The 25,671-nt window shown below is 34.1% G+C and overlaps 1 protein-coding gene across 1 annotated transcript in view; it reads left to right on the top strand.

Moving 5' to 3' along the window:
- The window catches only part of Adamts6 (ADAM metallopeptidase with thrombospondin type 1 motif 6), a 222,041-nt gene that overhangs the window by 70,950 nt on the left and 125,420 nt on the right, over positions 1–25,671 (top strand). The window contains exons 10-11 of the mRNA XM_026788997.1: positions 11,199–11,345; positions 20,516–20,657. Of these exons, the coding sequence (XP_026644798.1) occupies positions 11,199–11,345; positions 20,516–20,657 (289 nt within the window). The remainder of the gene's footprint in view (positions 1–11,198; positions 11,346–20,515; positions 20,658–25,671) is intronic.

Below are 25,671 nucleotides of genomic sequence, written 5' to 3' on the forward strand. Positions count from 1 at the left end.
TGCAAGATATTCGTCAGTATTGCTATAGGATAGGGTCATTTCAGGTTCCCTATCCTCAGCTGCCCAAGGAACTAACTGGGGACATCGCCTTGGGCTCGATGGCTAAGGATGTTGAACATTTCCTTAAGTGTCTTTCAGCTGTTTGAGATTCTTCTGTTGAGAATTTTCTGTTTAGATTTGTACTTCATTTTTAATTGTATTATTTGGAATTTTAAGGTCTAATTTCTTGAGTTCATTATATATTTTGGTTATCACTCCTCTGATGTGTGGTTGATGAAGATCTTTTCCTATTCGTAGACTGCCTTTTTGTCTTATTGACTGTGTTCTTGCTTTACAAAAGCTTCTCAGTTTCAGGAGGTCCAATTTATTTATCGTTGCTTTCAATGTCTGTGCTACTGGTGTTATATTTAGGAAGTGGTTTCCTGTGCCCATGCATTGAAGGCTATCGGGTTCAGTGTGGTTGGATTTATATTGAGGTCCTTAATCTATTTGGACTTGAGTTTTGTGCGTGGGAATAGATATGGATCTATTTGCATTCTTCTACATGTTGTCATCCAGTTATGCCTGCATCATTTGTTGAAGATGTGCCTTGCCCTTTCTGCAGAGTGGATGGGGGTGTGGGGAAGGAGAAAGTGGGGGGAATGGAAGGAGGGGAGGGAGTGGTAACTAGGATTGGCATGTAAAATGAAAAAAAGATGGTTTGTTTTCTTTTTTAAAAATAAAATTTAAAAAAGTGAGGAGAAAAAATGAAAAATAAGTAGTTTTAGTTGAGACAACAGTTTGTTTAAAGCTCATGTTTATATGAGTTTTTAAGTAATTTTTAATCAATCATCTACTTTTTTAAAATGGTGAAATGGATTAAAAATGAACAACAATAAAAATCAATATTCGTGCTCCAGAGGTAATTCTTGAGGAAAACCCATAGTTCAGGATTCTTTCTCCCTTCTTTCCTCCTTCATTCCTAAGTTCTTTCCTCTCTCTCCTTTCCTCCCGTCCTCTCATTCTTTTTCTGGTCAAATTAAGTTCTTATTAAATTTGAGTCATTTTGTTGTCTTACTAGCTTTTTAAAAACGAGTTGATTTGGTTATAAATTCAAGTAACCATCAAGTTTTAATCCTGACTGGATTCAGACAGAAATAGTCACTGCTACGCTGTTAATGAGGTCTTAAAAAATATTGGCATTCCAGTTTCCATTGCAACGAAAAGCAGAGAACAAAGGAAAAAGCACTTCTAACCAGGCAGTTCATCTTTAACTCACTAAAAATCTGGCTCATTAATGACGGTCATTGTCTTATGCAACCTAACAAATTTTTGTTTGTTTTTTTGGCTGGTTGGTTGGTTTTGTTTTGAGACAAGAGTCTTACAATTCAGGTTTGGCTAGCCTGGAACTCAGAGATCTGCCTGCCTCTGCTCCTAAATAAAGTGTATACCACCATGTCTGTCTCCATACCAAATTGAGTAGGCTCTGCTAGAGTCAATAATGTTAAAAGATAGATACCACGTAATGGATGAATAATGTTTTATAAACACACTGTCATCTCACGCAGTCACCAGTTCGCCTACGTCAGTGCCAACACCTGTGCTTTCACTCCTTTTTGTATTTACCTTTTTTTGTTGTTTTCAATTCTTTTTTTCATTGTATCTGACTGTTTTGATCTGCATATATGTGTGTGTACTATGTGTGTATATACTGTCAATGTATGTCAGAAGAGGCCATTAGATCCCCTGGAACTGCAGTTTCAGATGGTTGTGAGCCACTATGTTGGTGCTAGGAAGAAAACCCTGGTCCTATGCTAGAACAAATGCTCTTTATTGCTTGTCATCTCTCTATGCCCCCCTTTTAAGTTTAAATAGGTTAGGTAAAGATTTATCTTCCTTCCTATCATTTATTAACATTTCACTACCTCTCAAGCTTTCTAGATTGTATTTGTTTGTTTGGATTTTGTTTTAGTACTTTTAAAAAGTCCTATACTTTACGTAGAATAATTGTGAGACTGTAGACTATTCTCACTTACCTTGGAATAATGTTCTTTAACACTTAATTCTTGTTTGAAAGTGTGTTTTAGAAGGAGTTTGGAAATCTCACAAAATCCTTAAGATTGAGAGCTAGAATACGTTCATTCAAATATGTCATTTGACTGGAAGAACAGAACAAAACCCAAACAAATAACTATCTGTTTTCTCATGCCCAGATGGTTATTATGTTGCTATCGTTTCTTCTCTCTTTCCCTGGACTGAGAAGAAGACACCTTTACCTGTCACCATTTAATGTGTGTATTAGTTGGATTATTACTTTTTCAGGGAAATTCTGTTTCATGAAGATCCCTTTACTTACTCCTAAGATTATAGTGCTTAGCTTTCAGTAACTCAGCAGATCTACTCTTGTAGAAGTCATGCTATCATTAAAATAAACTCAGTCTGGAGAGATAGCTTAGTGGTAGAGAAATGACAAGCATGCAAAAGGCTTTTGATTCCATATTTGATCCCTAACACTTTGTAAAAAATCTCTCAAAGGGAACAAGAAACTGAATTAGGGCACTTCCTTCTGAAATAAAGTGGCAGCTCTCAGAATGCATCAGGTATATTTTCCAACCTGACTGTGCTGTGCCTTTGCCTCCCAGCTGACAGTGTGTGCTGCCATGTGAATTTTATCATTTAATGCAATGAATTTTAAGCCATAGGGTGATATATGTGGATTCTTTACAGTGAGAATCTTTGATCATTAATTATTAAGAAGACCTCTTACTGAATGACTAGAATGTGTGAATAATTTTCTACTTTTCAAAGATTTGTTGAGAATGCGTTTTGTGCCCAATTTGTATTTTTATAGATATAATATCCGTTTAAATGGGTGTTTGTTTGATAACATTTTTATTTGGCTAGATCTTCACGAGCAACTCTCTATCTCTTTCTGAATTCATGTGTACTTGTGCCTGTGTGTATGTGTGTGTGTGTGTTTGCACGTGCATGCATGTACACGCACTCATGAATGTGGAGGTCCATACACACTTGGATGTCATTCCACAAGTACTGCCTACTTTCTTTTTGAGGCAAAGTCTCTTCTCGCTCTGTAGGCTAGGCCAGCTGGCTACTGAGTTTCAGGTATCTACTTCCCAAAGCTAGTGTGTTAACAAATGTAGGATCCTTAGACACTGAATTTGGCTTTAAATGTTTATGCAACAAGCAGCTTTCAGACTGAGCCCTTTCCCCCTCTCCACTTCCCTTTAAATATGTATTTCTATATTTTTGTGGAAAACTAGAAATTAGTTTTCTTGTCAGATGTAATGATGGACTTTATGCTATGCTATGTCTAGCTTCAATGTAAGTTACAAACCAAAGGCACTTGATAACCTCAAAGGAAGATATATTTTTTGAAAGACTGTTTAATTAATTGTGTGGTTTTCATACTTTTAGAAGTTGAGAAAAATTATGAAGTCAACAGCGTGGCAAGATTTCAATCAGACATCCCTTGTATTACAAATAATTCCCAACGTTTCTACTTGTACAAAAATAATATTAAAAGTGGTAAAAATGTATTCTGTATTTTTAGAAATGCATATCAAAGTATTTTTGAACTAAAATGTCTTATATTTGTCTTTAGTAAAGCTAAAAGATAAAGCAAGAAAATGACAATTTTTTAAACTATTCTCTCTAATGCTGTGTGTTGCTGACTTTTCACACAGAAAGAACAAATTCTATGATGATTTTAGGTGTAACAACTCATTAATGCAATGGAATGGATTTTTAACTTGATTTTTAAAGTTGTGTGACTTATACTTGGGTCTGTATCTCTGCGTGTGTGTGAGTTTCCTGTGCAGAAAACAGGAAGGTCTGAAGTCAGTATTGAGTGTCTTCCTCTATTATTGGCCTCCTCATATATGAGAAAGGATCTCTTGCCAAACTTGGAGCAACTCAGTTTTGGTTATGACCAGTAAAATACTGAAATTATATGCTTATATATTTCTCTACACACATATATCCACATAATATATACTCAGATTATGCATAAAATATGCATCTACATTCCCATAATTATGCTTATTTGTAAATAACCCCCCATAATGGCTAAAACAAAATGCTGGTATGAGGGTATTCCTTAGAAAAGATATAGTGAATTGTTTCATAATTAAGGGTTTGTTATTTTAGGTACTAATGACAAAAGATAATCAAGATCAATCTGATGATTATTTTATTCGGGATCTGAGATTTCAGAATAATTGTATGTGTTTATGTATGTATGTGTACTCCAGAAATAAGCCTTGTAAAGTTGAATCCATTATCAGCTTTAGAAAGTTTATTAAATTATCTCCTTCATTGTTCCGGTAAAAGAAATAAATGAATTTTCATATAGATAACATCATGCTAATAGACTGACAGTTTCAACTGGCATGAACCAAATGAGTAACTTCTCATGGACTAAGGGAGATAGGTGCATTGTTGTACCTACGTTCCCTGTCTTTGCAGTTGTTAGATTAAACACACGTGCACCACTCCAGCTTACTTGACTTATCTTAATAAACTTGCTAATTGTGGAAGAATAAATGTAAATAGATTACAGTGATTCCATCAACTTGTGGAGATCTAAGCCTCAGCTTAGAATACTTACACTAAACATTGTTTGTGCATATTTGGAAATATTTTAGGCACTAAATTCTGTTAGGTACTACCCTTACTGATTATCTTCCTATATAGGTTCACTATCTTGATATTTGTTTTAGTAAATTGTATATATAACATAGATTAAAATCCCAAAGCCTGTTTAAAAAGAACACATGAGCAGATTGTAATAACTATCTCATTGAGCAGCTACTATAACTAAAAACATTTGCAGGGTATAGAAGACTGAGTACCTCCTCATAAATTCTAATTACGCTTTATTATAATAAGTGTTTCATGGCAAAAATCAGTCATGAATAAAGATATACATAATTGAATAATTTAAAATTATTGAAAATAATTCTATATTATTCTCTTTAATTTTCTCTTTTACAATGGGAATGCTTAACTTTGGTATTTTATAGTTGCAACAATTTAGATTATATCATTTAAAAGGTTTTGCCTCTTTTTTCCTCCCTTCTTCCTTTCCTCCCTCCCTTCGTCCTTTCCTTCCTTTCTTCCTGTCTTAACACTGTATAGCCAAGGTTGGCCTGGAATGCACTGTATAGTCCAGGAGAGCCTCAAACTCCCCATAATTCTCTTGCTTAGCATCACAAATTCTGAGATTATAGGTGTAAGTCCTTATGCTTGTTAAAAATATTTACATATTGAAAAACAATTTTATGTATTAAATAACTTCAGAAAACGATGATCTTGTTAGATTCTTTTGAAGAACTAAATAATATCATTTACTTACTTTTTTCTTTAGTGGCTGAAATTAAAAGGATGTCCTCAACATTCTATAGACATTTAATTAACTGTTAGTGCATGAATATATGTGTTCATGTATTCATATATGTTAAATATAGCCTGTTCAGTCCATATATTGTAACTTGTATGTCTGTTTTCAGGCCTGACCATTTGGCACTGAACAACCAATTGGTATCCTCTTCTCTGGGGAGGTCATGTCTCCTACTCATACCTCTGCTCAGTTGCCTGTGGTTCTTTGTGTAAAGTTGAGGCCTCCTGAGCTTTTCTCTGTGCATTTTGACTCATTAAGAAAACTTCTCTTTGCAACAGAGATCACTACAGAAATCCACAGTCAATCAAAATGCAAAGTTGTGGAGCCCAGTCCCTGTGGGCACATCTACAAAATACTCCCACACCCAAGGCCCAGGGAATACTGTTAACTTTTAAGGGAGAAATGCACAGTCTCCAATTCCTTCTCTTATGACTGACATTTAATCAATAGTTAATCTGTCACTCATGTAGAGTTTATTGATTTGAAACTTATTTAGCACATGATTTTAGAGTTTTATTGAGTTAGATATGATGTTTTGTGGATACTGTAATGATAAAGACCCTACCTTTAATTGTGAGTAACACATTTTTTTTATTAATTTCTCTCTTCCTTCCTTCTGACTGACTCTTTGTCAGTCATTTCAAGAACATAGTCCTTTAAGCCACTCTCATTCAGAAGTCAAAATGGAGAACAAAATTGTTTAGCTAGGTGTATGACTCATGGCATGTGTTTATAAATAAAAATAAGACTATACAATTTGAAAATTTAAATATAAAATAGAATTAGAACCTATAGAACATTTTTATAACACTAATTTCATTTGGAACTTCTTCAATAAATTTAAATTTCTATTGAGAATTTAAAACACTTAATTGCTAGTTCTGAAACTATTATCATATACTATTAATTTAGTTTGTGAAATAAAGTTAATAAGGTTATGAAGGCCATTCCTGAAAACAGTAACAAGTCTTACAATTGCTTATAGGTTCTTTTGTTTCATGGTCATGAGGTGACCCAAAAATTGGCTTCAAATATTTAAACACAAATTAGTCTACAAAGTCAATTTTGCCATCTTGTGTATTTATCTAAGAGGAAAATCAATTTCTTAGTTGTAGAACAATTGTTCTCTATTTAAGTTCCTACTAGATGCTCCCATTAAAAATGTTTTGCTCTGTGTTTTAGTATAATCCATTTCTCTTTCTCTGTGTGTATTGTGTTTATGTGTATGCACGTGTATACATGTGTATATGTACAGTGCATACTAGTGCATGCATCTGCTCTTCAGATTCCAAGGTTATAGGTGCATAGTCATACCTGACTTTTTACATGAGTTAGTTCCAAGTGTTTGAACTCAGGTTGCCATGCTTGTCTAGCAATTACTTTTACTCACTAAACCATCTTTCCAGCTCTGTTTTGGGACTTGTACTATCATTTTTAAAGTTTCCCTTTGCCCATGTCATATTGCTTTAAATATCGTAGTCTTATAATAGATAAATTCAAGGTCTTTTTACTTCTTAAAAATCTGGATGGTGTTAATCCCAGCACTCGGGAGGCAGAGGCAACCTGAATTAAAAAAACAAAAAACAACAACAAAAAAAGAATATTGTAAGCCGGGCGGTGGTGGTGCACACCTTTAATCCCAGCACTCGGGAGGCAGAGGCAGGCGGATCTCTGTGAGTTCGAGACCAGCCTGGTCTACAGAGCTAGTTCCAGGACAGGCTCCAAAGCCACAGAGAAACCCTGTCTCGAAAAACAAAAAAAACAAAACAAAACAAAAAACAAAAAAATCTGGATGGTGTGCTGGGCAGTGATGGCGCACGCCTTCAATTCCAGCATTCAGGAGGCAGAGGCAGGCAGATCTCTGTGAGTTTGAGGCCAACCAGATCTACAGTGAGAATTCCAGGACAGAAGGGCAACACAGAGAAACCCTGTCTCAAACAAACAGACAAATAAAATCTTGATGGTGTATGTAGTAACTCTTAATTTGCACAACTCCTGAATGGCCCCCCATGCACTAAGTGAAGACTTCTTCTCCTGTAATATAAGTTATAGCACTTTGGCTGAGGTTTAGTAAGTGGGAATGACTAGAGCCAAGTCATTTTGAAAGAGCTGTGTCACAAAGAAGTGATAATATCTCTTAATTGGGGCACATGATAGAGTGAGACTGAATAATTTCTTTTCCTCATCTCTCAAGGGCCAGTTGTAGTTCTTAAAATCTTGCCTCCTGAGGGGGGCTATGAGACAGTTCAGTGGTTAAAGGACTTTACTGCCAAGCCTGATAGTTTGATTCTGGGGACCAACAGGGAACCAGGAGAGAACAAATTTCTGCGCATTGTCTTCTGACCTCCATGTGTATCTCCCAATACATAAAAAAATGTAATGAATAAATATAATTGCACATAATAATGTTGCTTGTGGATTGGGGTGGTTGCTGTGCAAAAGAGAATCTGAGTTTGTGTGGTTTTCAACATTTTCTCCTGAATCATCAATAGGGGTGTGATTAAAGCAAACTTTGATAACTAATTAAGCACATTATATTCAGTTTATATTACAAGATTTTTGCTAGCTAAGTTTATCATATTTATTTAGGTAAAGGCTACTGAATGGTTTGGCAGTAAAGGAGCTTGTGCAAGCCTGGAACCCTGGTAAAGGTTCAAGGAGAAAACCAGCTTCACAATGTTGTCTTCTTCTCACCTTTTGAACACGCATGTGCAATGGCCTATTTATACACACACATCATGCACACATTCACTAACCATGAATAAAACATCAATAATGATGTTGACTTCTTCTGGCATAAAAATGAAAGAAATGAGACTAAGTCATATGAACAAGACAGACAAGGTTTGATTAAGACCTCATTTTGAGCCAACCTACTTAAGCCAAAATAGCCAGGACTGACCAGGCATAACCAGACAGCTTTTATTAATTTCTTCAGTAAATTAAAAGTTTTGTAATTGCATAGACAGTTTCCAAATATGCTCTTCTGTGTGCAAACATCATGACCTTGTACTTGTTGGGCTAATGAGTCATTAACATGATTTAGAAACTACTGATTTATAATATCTGGCATTATCATCTTACATGAATGTCCTAACCCTAAGCATGAGGGACTTTAAGTACTTGAGTTCCTAAAAAGTTCAAAGGTATTATAGAAGATAATCATTCCAGTGAGTGGATAGGCAAAGCAGTTAGCCTTCTGTTATTACTTGAACAAATCTTTTCTTTCTTTCTTTTTTCTTTTCATTCTTTTTTGTGTGTGACAAATCTTTTATTAAATATTTACCATGTTTGTATGAAGAGATGAATAGTGTGCCACAAAGGTGGAGGCGACAAAATGAGCAGCCATGGTGTGACACCGAGGTGACAAGTCTACAATCCTATTTTAGTTATCCATCAAAGAACATAAGTTTCAATGACTAGGCAAAGATGTATGAACAGATGTGAACTTGATAGAGATTTCTGTGGGGAGGATAGAGAGTGGAAGAAGGTAGGAGAGAGAGTTGTCAGTAGGTAGTGTACATGTGTTAAAATATGAACAGCTACACTTGTAATCCCATCTTTTGGAAGATAGAAGTGGGAGGGTTGTGTGAGGTCAACTAGAGAGAAAGCCTGTCTCAAGGAACAAAATAAAACAAAAGGCAACATTTGTTAAGCAAAAATAGATGTCATGTTTCTGCAAAGTGACCCAGGAAACAGTTATAATCCATATTCAAATGCATTTTCAAAGCTAGGCAGAAACTAATAATAGTATATTGTTCTGCTGTGTGACGTCCGAAGTTAGTGATTTCCAGGTTAATGAAGAGCAAGTAAAAGCAGAGGGCTTTCTAAATGTCCCCCACCCCTTGTGTTGTCACTTATGTAGCTCTCTTAAACCACAGAGGTTCTGGCTTGGTTTACTCTGAAGCAGCTCCTAGGATGTAAACATTCTAGTTTGTGCCTAATCTGTTTGCAGGTAACAGGCCAAGGACCTAGAGTTTTTATGTCTCTGGTTTTCTTGTGGTGGTCCCTACTGGTTTTAATGGAGGCTGGAATACCTATGCAGATAGTAACACATTTTCAGACAAGTGGAATCTCTACTTTGAAAGAGGTTTAAGTACTGACCTGGGTGTCAGGGTTACATTAAGCAAATTCTCTTCTAATTTTGACACCAAATGTCCCCTTTGTCTGTTTTCTTGACACTCATGCTCACGTACTCCAATGCAAAGTAGTATTGTATTATGACTGTATAGAAAATATGTCTTTCTTTTGTAAGATGAGGGAAATATGACATTAAAATTAGAAACTTGCATTTTATTTATAGAAAAGAGTACATAGGGCAATTGAGGCTCTCAGTATTGGTTTCCTTAAAGCTACCTGTGCCTACCCAGATGACATGGGTAGGTATAAGATTTCAGCTAAGAGAAAGTCACTTCTTAACTCCATCACATGTGAAAAGAGGCATAGTAGGGTTAATATAGCTTTATCAGCTTTACACAGAAGGAATATTACATTTTCTTGAATTTCACATGTAAACTATTTCTAGTAGATTGTGTTGATCCAGTTGTGTCTAATTCAGCTTGAACTCTGACTTCATATTCCTAGAAGATCATTCAAGGAGGTTGTCTCCAATGTGTTGTCATATTAGAATGCTAAATGTTAGTGTTTGAGGAAGGTTATTTGCTTCATTTTAGGACTCTGGATACTGTCCTATATTTTTCTTTTTGTTTATGTTACTTCCTGCACATTAATTGCTGACCCCTCCCTTCTAATTCCATATGCATGCATAGAACATACTTTCCTTTATCTTATTCATGATGTACTTTTGACAGTCATTCCATCTTCTTTCTAAACATATCATCTTATCTCACGTCTAAGGTGAAAATCATGTGTCTCCACTGTCAAGAATATACATGTTGATATTTACATTTGTTAATCACCTGTATTTATTTGTTCAGACTAGCTAGCTGTTCCTTAAGCAGCTCTTCCTACCTGTTTTGTGCTTAAGGTAATTTTCTACCATGGTACATTTATTAGACTGTAATACTGGAAATATAAATATTTTTGAATCAATATTAAACCTAATCATCTGGCTCTTATCTTAAAAATGTATTCTTATGTAGTGATCATATCATCAGGTTTTTTTTTATTAAACTTTATTTTGAGTTCAATAAGACTTTAGGCCAGAAAAAGAAATGGCAACGAGAGGAAAGCTTTGAAAAATGGAGGCCGTGCACTGAAAAGCTATAATCCTTAAATATGTTAGGGTTCTCAGAAGGTGCTTAAAATACACAGGGATGTAAGTTATGTATTGCATTCTCCTTTATCAATGCTCAAAAGAAAAAGGGCTTCTGTGACTGGTTGTCACCTATACCTCAATGAAACATTGCCATTTTCTGTAATTCCCTTTTGTATTGAAGACAGTAGAATGAACATCACTAACACATGTAAATGTATACTTTTGTAAAAAATAATATGATTTTTAGTGGTCATTTATCTTGCTAAATTTTAGTTTTCTCATCTGTGAAGTGTGGATTAACATTCACTTTTCTGCTCAAGGAATGATTGTGTCATGTGATATTGACAACATGTGAAAACATGATAAATGCAAAGAAATTTGACATATATTGTATCATTGAATTATCCTTTGTCTCTCCAACATTAATCCTACCTTACTTTAGAGTAAGGTCTATCTTGATCAAAGCCTGATGTAACTAATAAATGTTCCAATAAGGAAGTAAAGGATTGAGGCAAGCTAGTTGTTTTATTTTTTCTTATTTCATTCGTTTATGTCTCCTCTGTTTCTTCCTCATTAAAACAGTTTTGGTATGAACCATGATGGAATTGGAAATTCTTGTGGGACGAAAGGTCATGAAGCAGCAAAACTTATGGCAGCTCATATTACTGCAAATACCAACCCCTTTTCCTGGTCTGCCTGCAGCCGCGACTATATCACCAGCTTTCTAGAGTAAGTAATCTCTGGAGAGTAATGATAAATTGCTCTAGAAGTAACTCATTGCTGGAAGCCTAATGCACAGTGCTTCAAATTTTGTATGAGTAATTTTATTGGGCCCACTTACATTCAGGCCTCTCCCACATGCTTTAATAAATCATGTGGCACATTTTCCAGGTCTTACACAAATAGTGAATAAACTAGAAGTGGCATGAAAATATAAGTGTGATTGATGTAATGAGTGATTAGAATTTTTCAGTAAATGGGAAGCATTTCAGAAAAAATTTACATTCGTATAATTTAGTAGAGAATAAACCAAACTTTAATTCAGTAATTCAGTATTTCTTGATTTGGGTGAAAGAACTGAATTCTTTAGGAGTGTCAAAGCATCTAATAACAACAAATAAAAGCAACAACCAAACTAAACATCAGGAGAGAACATTTTGAGGAAGGATTTAGTATCCATCTTTTCAGCACTTGGGGAAGCTTCATCATGATTACTGATGTAAATTCTAAGACTCTGATTCTGCACATTTATAAATATGAGTGACCAAAAGTATAACTGTGTTTAGAAAAAGAGATTTTTTTTTCTCATGTCACTCATATAGGCACTCATATTGGACTTTAGGACTCAGGAGACTTGAGAGTTGTTTCCCGTGTGGCCCAGGTATATTAGTTTATCTTTTTAATCTTAAAAGGTTATGAGTTTTTAAATGAGTTTAAATCATAATGCTTATATCATTAGGTATTTTGTATATCATAATGTTCAATGCTATAATATATAAATTAATTGATATTCATTAAAAGCATAAACATTCATATTTTAAATAACATTAAGGTTGTAATACTTTATTGCTGTACTATTACTTTAGCTGTTTGATGCTTGCTACATTTTCACTTGGGGGATGAGATTAAATGCAAAATGGACATTATTTTTAGAAAGCAACTTAAGAGGCAGGCAGATCTCTGTGAGTTCGAGACCAGCCTGGTCTACAAGAGCTAGTTCCAGGACAGGCTCCAAAACCATAGAGAAACCCTGTCTCGAAAAACCAAAAAAAATAAATAAATAAATAAATAAATAAATAAATAAATAAATAAATAAATTTAGAAAGCAACTTATATTATACTTCATATTAACATAGTTGTATTATAAAAGTTTTAAATTCAGATAGTTTATATAGGATAAAATTATGCCTTAAAATTTTCCTTTACTATTAGTAGCCAGGTCATAGAGTTTAAAAACTTATAATTATGTAGAAAAGAAAGTTAAAATTACCTGGCACAAATTTTGACGTAATAATCATAAGATGAATGTTGAAAATAAAATTTAAAAAATTTATTGGTACAATCATTCATTGGGAATTCATTTCAAAAAGTTGTTCTGAATAACCATATTGTGAACTAAATTTTTTTAAATATTTATTTTTTTATTATGGATACAATATTCTGTTTGCATATATGCCTGCTAGAAGAGGACACCAGACCTCATTACAGATGGTTGTGAGCCACCATGTGGTTGTTGGGATTCGAATTTGGGTCCTTTGGAAGAGCACGCAATGCTCTTAACTGCTTAGCCATCTCTCCAGCCCTGTGAACTAAATTTTTTAAATTTATTTTTTAACTAAAAATGTTTAATCTTAGTAAAAAGCCATTATAATATTATACTTGTCTACTGTCAGATTGGGTGAAGTACTTTAAAAAGACAATAATTTGTTTGATATATTTGATAATTTTTAATAGTGAGCACTGAAAATACCATTTAAAGGTGGTTTCTGTTGAACTCATTTACATAAGTTGTAAACAGTATTGACATTCTCCTCTTTGTGGGAACTTGACCAGATCTGAAATTTCTCTTGTCTTGACTTTTCTTTTCAGAATAAAATCTTACTCTCTATCATTATAATTACAAATTGTGTAACATGCTCAGTATTTTTGTGTAATTTCAATGGCAGTCCTTCTTTTGAGTTTTAAAAGCACAATTTTTCTCCTCTATATTCTATTTCTGTCCATTGGTTATACAGCTCATTAGCAAGTACCAGCCCTGTATACTAAACACAAGGACCACAGCCTAATTTTCCTGTGCCTTAGACATAGAATAAATTGTGTGTGTTCTTTTATGTACTAAAAACATACAGAAGCATAGATGGATGGACTTCTTTTGAGCTCCTGCCAGGTCTTGTGTAGTTGGAGCTGTATTATGGCTGTTAAAACACTGTAAAGGGACTATATAGATTGCTGCTAAAATACAATGAACTGACCACTGGTTTGGTGAGGGGTCTCGAGCTAGTATTCCTTGCATTATAGCAGTCCATTTCCCCATGGAAATGCCTGTAGTTAAAACCACTAGTAAATGGATAAATGTTAAATGTTTAATTAATAAAAAAGGTTTGGGAGAAAACTTAGATCTCCTCTAACTAACTAAACTAACTAAATAAATATTATAATTTGTTCAAGCCACAAAAGATTTTAAACATTAGCTTCATTAAAAAGATCAGTTCACTGGATCACAAAGATAAAATACTAATATAAAAGATTTATTTGTCCCATTTTCTATGCAATTGGCTTAATTGCTTTAACAGCTATGAGTGATATGTCTATATTTGTATTTATATTTATATTTATAATTAAATCCAGAGGAATTTTGATCAAGGTTTGAGTTTACATCTATAATTTGTAGTTGGCTCAAAAAGAGTCATAGCACTTCATTTTAGCTTTTCTTTTCAAGAAAAAGAAACCTTGCAAGAAGTAATTTCTAAAGAACTGCCACTCAATCAGCAGATGCATACCGTCCTCTACTTAGAGACTGTATAGAACAAGGATGATCTGTGACTTATCAATGAGCTTTCTGATTTATAGAGATCCATTATTCACTGTTTAACTGGAAAAAGAAAACCAAAGACATGGCCATAAAAGCCACTAGAATACAGTCTCTCCTGTCATTCTGCAACACTAGGTGCTATTGATCAATCAGGAGGTGGTGTTTACCAACTCCCAATATTTTTTTTCAGATTTCTTAAACTCGGTGATTCAATAAGTGGTACATGAATCGCCCAGAAGCCGTCCTGATTAAATAATAAAGAACCCATTTCCGTTAAAATGGACGTGTTATGCCAGCTTCTGATGTTTTCCGAAGACGGCTTTGCAGGTAGTGTCTTTCCTATCTGCCTGCGGGACTCAATTATTTACTTATTTAGAAAATATAAAAGATGAACCTGGTATGAAGGCTTAACTCATTGACTATAAGCTAGTTTACCAGGCAGTGAAAAGCAGATAGCTTTTCCATTCATTCCTGATCACTTAGAAGTAGTTCAGAGCAATTTCATATTATTTCTAAAAGATACGGGGCCTTGTGAGTCATCTTTTACCTTATTTAAAGTTTGTCAAAATGCTTGAACTCTCCAGGAGCTATAGCACAACTGCGTGCCATTTCAAGTTATATGCAGAATTCATTTCACACATGGGTGGAAGCTGAATAAATGCATTGAGTGGCATTGTTACGACTGGAGGGGAACTAGGAAGAGGGTTGAGAGAAGTAATGTATGATGGGCAAGATGGCCAAAGCACTCATATTTGCTATCTTGAAATTGCTTTTGAAGCTTAACTTCACTCTATTAAATGGAAAGCATCTTCTTAGGTGCAGTCTCCCCTCACCCTCCCCAAAATTGTAGTATCCAAAACAACCTGGCAGAACAGTGTGTCAGTCAGTATATGTGACACACTTTGAAACTCTTGCTCTAAACATGAGTTTCTTTGATAAGTTGTCATTTTGTGTGGTGTGGGTATTGAGTCAGCCATTAACAGCACAAGATTTGTATATTTGAAGACTCAAGTCGTACAGTCATATCATAGAATGAGTGACAGGAAAAAGAGATTCGATTTTAGATCACTTTGTCCTTACTTGATTATGTCATTATATTGTTATGTTTGGTTCAAACATGGTTAGTTTCATAAAAAAATAATAAAGCTACTCATGAGAAGATAGTAGATAGAAGACATTTGACTTGATGTAAATGATATCAACCTAGTTCATACTTAATTCATACGTATCAGCATACGTTTGTGAAAAAAACAGCTGGCCTTAAATTACACTTCCTTTGTTAAGGCATTATAAGGTGTGTACAACTTAGGTAGATGTCCTTTCAGATTGGGCCATTGACTAGACTAAAGCTCCATCTTAATAATCTGTTTTGGTAAGAATAAATTTTAAATCTCAGTTAGTAATACATCCTCATGTGTTCTGAAAACAAAGCCAGGAGGACATATTTTATAAAGATCTATAAATTTTAGTAGGAGACTGAAATTTGGCTCATGTTTTTGTTTTCAAGGTTGACTTTGGGAATCTGTGAATAAAGATTCACTAAATTAGAAGTGGGGTACATAAAATGACTTTCCCATTACAATGCAAAGAGTTTTGGAAATATAAATATATTTTGATTTACTATGAATTTTTCATAATCAACACAGATATGTATTTTTAAACTGATATGTATTTTACCTTCTCTTGGAAGGTTAAATAAAAGTGCAGATTGTGAATTTAGTAATTATCTGTATTTATAACATATTAACTAGGGTTGATATTTTTGTTGGGAAATATGAACTGCTGAAAAAGTAATTATAGACTTAATTTTATGCATCTAGTTTTACATTGGACAAATATATTAAAAGTTATAGCCTCTTAAAGATGAAGACTAATAGTTCTGTATATTTAGTTTATTAATAAGTAAAGGTTAAGTTTTCTTTATGAAAAAATTTTCATGTGGCACTCAAGGCATAAATGATTTATCTTAATAAATGCTGCTAATGAGAAAATTCCAGAAAATGTCTATGGATTTATCACTTCTTTTGTTATTTTGATACTATCATAGATTATACTAGGAGTGGCATAGTAGGGGTTACTGCTTCTCAGTTAACTAAATTCTATATTAAATATTAAACTAGAACTTTTCATAGCTTTTGTTTTGTTATAAAAACATTATGGTAAGACTATGTAACATTTTTTATAAAAAGAAATTAGAAATACCAGATATATTGATATATGAACATAAGAATTATGTGACCTAATCTTAAATTGAATATTTTAACTTGTTTTAAGCAGGAGTTCTAAAATAAGCATATGTGTATGAAGAAGTGAAACTATTGAGAGGAGAACAGAGAGCTGGGATGGTAGCACATTCCTTTAAGCCCAACACTCAGATGACTAAGACAGGACAATCAAGGCTACCTTGATCTACATAAAGAGACTTTGTCACAGACAAACAGACAGAATAAAAATAAAAAAATTATTGTTCCAAATTCAATTTTGGGGAGGAATATAGGAGATCAGCAAGAGAGAATGGGGGTGAAGGATTTTCATAGAAAAAGTGAGCAAAAGCAAATTATGATGATGTAAGAAGAAACTACAATGAAAACCATTAATTTGTATGATAACTTACAAATAATATTAAAAATTATTAATATAGGCTTTGGTAGATGGCTTAGTGTAGTGTTTTTCAACCTAGGGGTGGCAACCCCTTCTGGGTTGAACAACCCTTTCATAGGAGTTAATTACAGATATTCTACATATCAGATATTTTCATCATAATCAATAACAGTAGCAAAATTATAGTTATGAAGTAGGATTGAAACTAATTTTATGATTGGGGTTTCTCCATGACATGAGGAACTGTATTAAAGGGTTGTATCATTAGTAAAGTTTAGAACCATTGTCTTACTGGATCCAGTGTTTGATATATAAGCATGACTACTTAATTTGGCTATCAGAATCCATCCAAAGGTCAGGTACAGTGGAATATATTTGTAGGTCCAGAGTATGTATGTGGAAGTGTGTGGCTAGCTGAATCCTGGGGTTTACTGGTCAACCAGTCTAACTAAAACAGGTCCTGGTTCAGTAAGAGACTGTCTCAAAAATGAGATGGAGATAATTAAGGAAGACATTCTGAAACTAACTTCTGGCTTCCACACAACTGTAGGGGTGAGTGCATCTTTACACACATTTTCACAAATGCATATACCACGGGGAAGGGGTTAGAGAGATTTTTACTAGTGTAAAATCAAAAATCAGACATTACCTCATGAACATTTAAAAATCAGAAGAGCAGTTACTCATAGGAAAAAATTTACTAGAATTGACTTCTCAGAAACTCTTTGGTTAAACACACGCATGAGGGACAGAAAACAGGAGAGAGAGAGAGAGAGAGAGAGAGAGAGAGAGAGAGAGAGAGAGAGAAGAGAGAACCACTTCAGGTTGAATTCACATCCCATAGATCTGTCGTTCTTTGTCTTCTGTGTCTATATCTGTACTATTTCAGAATGGTAGTTGATAGCGTAGAAATATGAAAATATGAAAATGTCTTAAATTACTGTTTTTCTTAAGAATGTGCTCAGCTGGTTGATGGTGGCATACGCCTTTAATCCCAGCACTTGGGAAGCAGAGGCTGGTGGATCTCTATGAGTTCAAGGTCAGCTTGGTTTACAGAGTGAGTTCCAGGAGAACCAAGGTGGTTACTCGGAAAAACCCTGTTTCAAAGCAAACAACAAACAGAAAACTAATAAGAATAAGAATATAATGATGCTCTATAAATTTTAAATAATTGAAAGTAGCAGGAAAGATACCTGGAAAGTGACAGACAGATTTTACTAACATATGCAACTGAACATTTACAATGTTAAGACAACGCTAGTTAAGAATTAAACGATGAAAATGGTCCCATTCCTCAAATACATTCATCAAAGCTTTGACGTGTTGCCGGGGTGATTGTGTACAGTGCTATCTGTACACATAGTGGGGATGTGTGGGATGGAGAAAGAGTTTAATCAGTTGCACAGATACTTCCTATACCTGAGGTCACTTGACTGATAAGCCTTGCTGAGGGACATTTACAACCGTCACATTTCTGAAGGCCTTTGCTGATATGGAGTTCCTAACTACAGGCTCACTTTTAAAACACACACGTGCTTTCTTTTGTATCTTATTTCATAGGGTGTTTTAATCTTCTGTAAAGTGTACTGGATAAGGAGAACTGGTGTTGTCTAGCTATTTAATTAGCTATTTACTAATACAAAAGATACTCTGGGTACCAACTCTCTCAAGAGTTTTGGCCATAGGTCCCAACCATGCCTGACACTACCGGCTCTGTAGGCCCTTTCAGTGCTTGTCTGGTCAAAGTTTTTTTTTTAAAAAAAATATGAGTCATCATTTAGAAGGTCACTATATCTCAAAATAAGAACATTAAATGAAATAATTCATTTTTCTTCTTCCTAAACTAAGTCAGTTTTACCTTGAGGAACAATTCTTTTGTGTATCTATCTTTAAATTCCCTTCTATGGGTTACATAGTTTTTCTGATGTTTTAATTAATTAATTAAATTGATAGTTTGAGTTTCTGTATTTCTGAAAGTCAATGTGTGTAATATTTGTAATGGGTTCTGTACTGTTTCCAGTTAGGTAATTATGTCCTACACTTTTTTGTTGTGCTACTAATAAATATTTATAACCTACAAGGTCTTGTATGTAAATTCTTCAGTATATAATTTTATTTTTCTTTTGATTTACATTATTATTTACTTATTTTTATTGTATACTCAATCCCTTCCACAAATATATGTATGGTTTATTTTAAATGAAGATGGAACTTATATTTGGAATGAAAATTTAGAAGTTAATCCTCTAATTGTCATCCATAAATATTCTATAATATCAAAATAGTCATTTTTCTATTGTAATATAAAATATTACCCCTTTGTCATTAATTTAATATATTTTTGAAATTACTATTAGGATCTTACTTGACTAAAGTTTACACATCATGATATCAAAAATGTTGTTTTTAAAATTTGTCTAACAATAAATGTGCTTGCTGAGGTACATGACAGTACCTAACTTACAACAATAAGGAAGCAAGTGTTGGGTAGTGCAAGCCTTGAGCAGTGATGATTGAAATGTCCAAACCCATCTATGTCGGTACAGTATTATCGCTGCATCGTTGTTGTTGTTAAAAATTAGCAAAGAGGAGCATAAGGCACAGAAGGCAGTCTTGTATCCTTTTGGTCTGGGCCACCTTAAGAATAGTTCAGTTTTAAAGATGCTAATTTTCTGCTGTGTAGATATACATTTTATGTAACAAGTTAACTTTTACATTTTAAGAAATAAAATACTTGCAGGTGAATTTAAAACTCATTGTTTTATATGATTCTTTCTTCCCTGTTTGTAAATGAAAATTTGTGCTGTCCTAAATAACAGTTGAAGAACTTCAACTTGTGAAGTTATTTTCCTTTGGCAAAGTGGATGGAAAAGATTTGGGGAAAAAAGCAAAAGTGCTGGCACAATGGATAGGAATGTTGGAAAAAATTTTTTAAGTGTTGGCATAGGAATTCTTTAAAAATTCTAACTCACATGTGAAATGAAAGTAAAAAAGCATCTGTCCTATTTTATGCACACTGAATAAATAAAATGAACAATTATATTTAGCAGAGTCTAAAGCTCTTTAAGGTATGCTGTCTAGTGTTTGGCAACCTTTATGTTATTTGTTCCACTGAATTAAAATATTATGTTTTAGTGAATACATACTTTGTAAAGTAGAAATTTTGTAGAAAGGAGAACATTCCCTTTTCCTAGTTCTGATGACCTTAAATGAAATATGAAATTTTTGACAGACTAAACATTTCTAGTGTGTGTGAGTGAGACCTTTGGACCTTAGCCCCAGCTGCCGTTCAGCCCACTACTGCTGCACTGTCTTACCAGAGCATCTTTTGTTCCATCTAAGGCTATAAATTAAGTCTTTTAAGATTACAGCTAATTATTTTTATTTAATTTTCCACAATTCATGTTTTAATTCTACTACCAGATGTGGCTATATTTTCAATGAAAACAAACAAGATACTTAGCGTAATATGAAATTCTGTTTTGATTCCTTCAGAACTAGTTTAAAGCAGTATTGTAAAGGCCAACAGAACAGTTTCAGAATGTTGTTGGAGATGCTCCCATTGTGTTTTGGTGCTGGAGAAAAAGGATTTGGAGCTCTCATTCAGTAGGATCTGTAAAGCTACTCTATTTTGCTATATGATTATTATTACAATGTGTTGTTTTCATGCATCTAATTATTAAAACAAAGATCTCAACACATTTCATAATTGTGACTAAAAAAGTCTACAGAATACCTAATTTCCTTGATCCTTTATGTTGAACAGTTCAGGCCGTGGTACTTGCCTTGATAATGAGCCTCCCAAGCGTGACTTTCTTTATCCAGCTGTGGCCCCAGGTCAGGTGTACGATGCCGATGAGCAATGTCGTTTCCAGTATGGAGCAACATCCCGCCAATGCAAATACGGGGTAAGAGGTCTTTATTCTTATGTTCAATCATTTATAAGTGTTCTCTTACGACACATGTTCAAGTGGAGCCATGATGAACTTAGATTGCCTTTGGAGCATTATTAATTTACATAATGTCTTGATGCTGATTTTTCTGATATTGTTTATATTGTTTATATAGTATTTATTTCAACATATTTCACACTTTTTTGTTAAGGAAGCAAACAGAATTCTGGTAGCTTCTCACATATTTATTTTTTAAATCTTCAGCTCATGATGCCAATTTTACTTTGTCTTTTAAAATACTTTAGTTTTAAGAGACTTCTCCACTGCCTTTTCCTGGCACTCTTATAAGTGTGCTAAAGGGCATTTTTCACTGGCTTCCTGCCTTTACCTTAATTCATTCTAGCTAGGAGTGAGTCATTTCATGAAGCTTTACCCACTGCCCACTTTCCAACACAACAACCCAGAAGGAACAAGGTGAATTAGCCCAAATAATGAGAAAAAAGGAAATAGCTATGGGAAAAAATTGTAAGCATTGTGATTTTATCTTCATGTTTGCCTAAAAGAAGTCACAATGCCACATTAGAAATAATTAAGAAGTTCTTTTTAAATTTCACAAATATTTAGGTCTCTAATATAGGAATATGTTTAATAAAATAACAAGATTCTAAATTGTCAATCTGTGTGCCAAAAATTATTTAGGTTTAAAACCCAAATCTAAAGGCTTGGTTCTTTTTTTTTTTTTCTGTTCAATAAACTGTTTTTTTTTTTTTATTGAGAAAAGGAAAAAAAAAAAAAACAAGTTTCCGCTTGTTCTTATTGTGGTTCAGATAGTCCAAATCCCCAGAAAATGATGACAATACAAGGAATTAAGTTTGATCATAGTATTATTAGACCACATACTCATTGTACTTACCATTTACTCCTCTTGGGCACGAAGCCACGAGAGACAATTAAAACACATCTCTTGGGTGACAAATACACTGTTATTCTTGGTAGACCTTGGCAGTACTGTCAAGATTGTGTGTGATTATCTGGGTATGTAGAGCCACATGTAAAAGTTTAATTTTTCCTGTTTCTTTGAAAAGTCTTAGTTCTGAAAGGATCTAGTTTCTTTTCTTAAATTGCTTTTTTCTAAAGGAAAGGCACTGAAGCATTAATCACGGTCAGAACATGTGCTCAGTGATCAAATGAGAGCAGAGCTGCTTTGTAGCATCCCTTTCAGTGAATCTCATTTTCCTCTTCGCAGGGAGCCAGTCTACATTTTAATTTTTATTTTGGTAATTGTGTTTGAACTCTATCCATAAGCTTCTATGGTAGATAATTTATATTATTACTATTTATTATTATTACATTTATGGGATTTATGAATGTAACTTTTTCTTTTTCTTTGATATACAAATTAACTTAAAGTTTTATTTGATGTTCTTCTCACTTAATCTAGAAATCTCATTCCTTCCAGGTTGATAGAAACAAGACAAGTAGTCATTACAAAACTGCATTTTCTGCTTTTCGAATCCTTTTGTATAATGCTTGTGCTACTTTTGTAGCAGAAATAAAATAAAATCAGACATTTTTGTGAGGCATTAGCATTTACAGCCATAATTTCTTATATTTTGTCAGGAGCTCCTTTTTGTTCTTTTTTTTTTTTCAGTGAAATACTGGTTTCAATAGATACATATACTATATGGAATTCTTATGTTCTCCTTATGTCCTACTATATATTTCTAATTAGGATTCTTTTTGGTTTTTCGAGACAGGGTTTCTCTGTGTAACTTTGGAGCCTGTCCTGAAATTCGCCCTGTAGATCAGGCCGGCCTCAAACTACAGAGCCGCCTCTGCCTCCTGAATGCTGCTATTAAAGGCGTGTGCCACCACTGGTCAGCTAATTAGGATTTTTGATCTCTAATAGATTTTTTAAAATCTCTCCCACCTCTTGCACTTGTATCTAAAAAATTGTGTTCACACAATTATCATACTCAATTTACACTGGTTTTTATCTTGTTTCCCTAACATCTGTAGCTTTTCTAAATACTACTTTGGAAGTCAATTGAGCCATTGAAGCTTGAATCCAGTCAGGTTAGCACATTATGTTCCAGGAGGCAGATGAAGGGAAAGATGACCTGAGTGTAACATGCTAAGGTGAGCACAAAGCACACTCATGTGAGACTAGGGAACAGTAGTCTTGAAATGATTCCTATTTTGGAAGGTAGTTTCTAATGATTTCTGGGAAGATTTTGAACAATTATAAAATGAACCATAACTCCTACAGTGATGACGTTTTCCATCCCTTTAACTTTATGGTGATTGTGAGCTTATCAATGCCCAGATCCATATTTTTCTAGTGAATTTTTAGTGTATGCCTTCAGTTATATGCGTGTTAACCACAGCTGGGTATTTTATTTGGAGCACAGTTTTCCACAGTTGTCATTGCATATTATCTATTTCTGTTTTCAAATTATCCATAAATTCTAGCAGAATAGGAAAGACAATATAATGGCTATAAATACAGAGAATACAGAATAGCACAGTATAATATATAAATATATTTGCAGAATCTAGTAACCTATAGACGATATGCAGTTATATAACTGATATATAGTACTTTTTCTGAGATATTTCACACTGCATTGGTAAAATTTATTATGACTTTGTAATAGTGTATAGATGGGGAAACTATGTTTACTGTGTGTGATTTATACACTCCTATATTAAAAACGAGTAAAGATTTGAGTCTGTCACATCAGTTGCTTCTATGTATAGTAATTGAGTTAATGAGATAAAGATTGTAAGATGTGTTTGTTTTAGAGAACACATGTTTACTTTTCATCAGGTAATGTCTCATTTCTGATTAGTAAACTTCTCAAAACTCTCCATCTTAGCCCTGTTTTGGGGAGAGAAGTAATTTCTAAAATTACCGTTTGGGGACATACATTCTCACATGTCTGAAATCCTAAATTGTGGCATCTTGAAATGATGGAATTTTTTGCCACCACCATCACCACCATCACCATCAATACCAGCATTTCACGTAGCTCAGACTGACCTTAAACTTGCTTGTAGTTGGGGATGACCTTGAACTCCTCCTGAGTCTCCTACCTGCTCATCTCCATTGCTGGGATTCTAGGCATGTAATGTCATACTCAGTTTATGTGGTGATGGGATAAAATTCAGGCCCTTGTGTAGGTCAAACACGTTCTCTCTCAACTAAGCTACATCCTCAATCTTATTTTCTGTTATTATTAAAAAGTTAGGGGCCAGATAAATGAATGATTCAGTGAGTAAATGCCTTTTACCACCAAACCAGAAGACCTGGTTTTAATCTCGGAACCTGCATGGTAGAAGGAGAGAACTAACTCCTGAGTGTGAGGTTTGAATGTATACTTCTTTAAGATAAACTGCAGCATGGAAAGCTAAATCTTTACTATATTGTCTTCAAATATCTCCCAATTCTGGTTCTAGAGATGATTTTTAGGTACGTCTTAGGAAGGGCACATTGCAAATAAAACAACAGAACCATTGTCTCCAGAAATTTTTGGGCTTATTCAGAGCAACAAACTCCTATAAAGCTCTGTAGAACCTATTATGCTTTTTTTCTTCTACTTCTCACTTTTCTTTAATTTTTAATATTTTTAATTAGAAAATAACCATAAAAACTAAACTGGCAGAAAACATTACAGTAATATTAAGTTTAAACGTAGAAGGGAAATCATTTATAGGCTTATATCTTATATGGGTGGGATCGTTTTTGCTGTATTCCAAAAAGCATAGATTAGCACTCTTTCAGATTTTGCTCCTCATTCATTCTGTCACATTAGATAATATTCAAACCATGGATTTCAGATAACTCTTAAGAATTAAATATATGTTAATTATGCCTAGTATGTAATTAGCTATTAACTGTGAAGGGAAGAGTATTCATCTGTAGGTAGATTTAAGACACACAAATTTATAACTTTGTGTAATTTGTGCATACTCTTTTATTATATGTGAATATTGTTATTGTTCATTTAAAATGGAGCTATTGCATAAATCCTTAGTAGTTTGTTATAAATTCTATTTATTTTAATGTAAAACTGAATGATGTTCTACCAGTAGACATGGTATTCTCATCCATAAATTAGAACACATTATCTAGCACATGGTTTCATAACAGAAACCTAATATTTTTGGAATATAATATTTTAATAAAATATTTTAATTTTCCAAGTCTGTTCACCATTCACTATTACCTATAATGTCAAGTTAACTATCAGAAAATTTTATTCATTCATGGAAAACTTTTCAGCAAACAACAGCTTAATTGTTCTTGTAAACTTCAGGTAGCCAGAGCATATACAAGGTTACATAACGTTTCTTGTGCTGGGCACATGGTAGACATTCAATAAGTATCTCCATTTCCTTTGGGAATATCTGTCATTTGTAATTCTCTTCCTGAACAGCAGCTACCCAAATAAGAGAAGATGAGTCTTCTGTGCTTCGAACATGGGAAGTTTACGAGTCACATATTGACTCAACTTCACCTTTTACTCTCCCTCAAGTGGAGTCCAGGTCTTCTGTCTATTTATTCTCTATACAAAAACTTCTCCCAGTAATTCTCAGTCACATCAGGTTATTAAATTCCATTATTATTTTGTTTAGTTGATTGCTTGTTAGTTAAATGATGCCTTCTTTGATAACCTTACCTAAACTTATGTAACAACTTTCCTGCCAGCTGTGCATTTCTCCCATATAGCAGGACTTAGGTTTAATAAGGACGCAGCTGTTTATCCTCAGAAAAACCACACTATATCACACTTGGGAGCTCATCTTGTCTGGAAAATTACTATTGTTAGCACTCTCTCTCTCTCTCTCTCTCTCTCTCTCTCTCTCTCTCTCTCTCTCTCTCTCTCTCTCTCGATTTGGAGCCTGTTCTAGAAGTAGTTCTTGTAGATCAGGCTGGCCTCAAAGTCACAGTCATCGACCTGCCTCTGCCTCCCTAGTGCTAGGATTAAAGGCATGTACCACCACCACCCAGCTTTGTATTACTCCT

Source organism: Microtus ochrogaster, unplaced genomic scaffold, assembly GCF_000317375.1.
Source record: "Microtus ochrogaster isolate Prairie Vole_2 unplaced genomic scaffold, MicOch1.0 UNK11, whole genome shotgun sequence".
In the NCBI taxonomy this organism is placed as follows: domain Eukaryota; kingdom Metazoa; phylum Chordata; class Mammalia; order Rodentia; family Cricetidae; genus Microtus; species Microtus ochrogaster.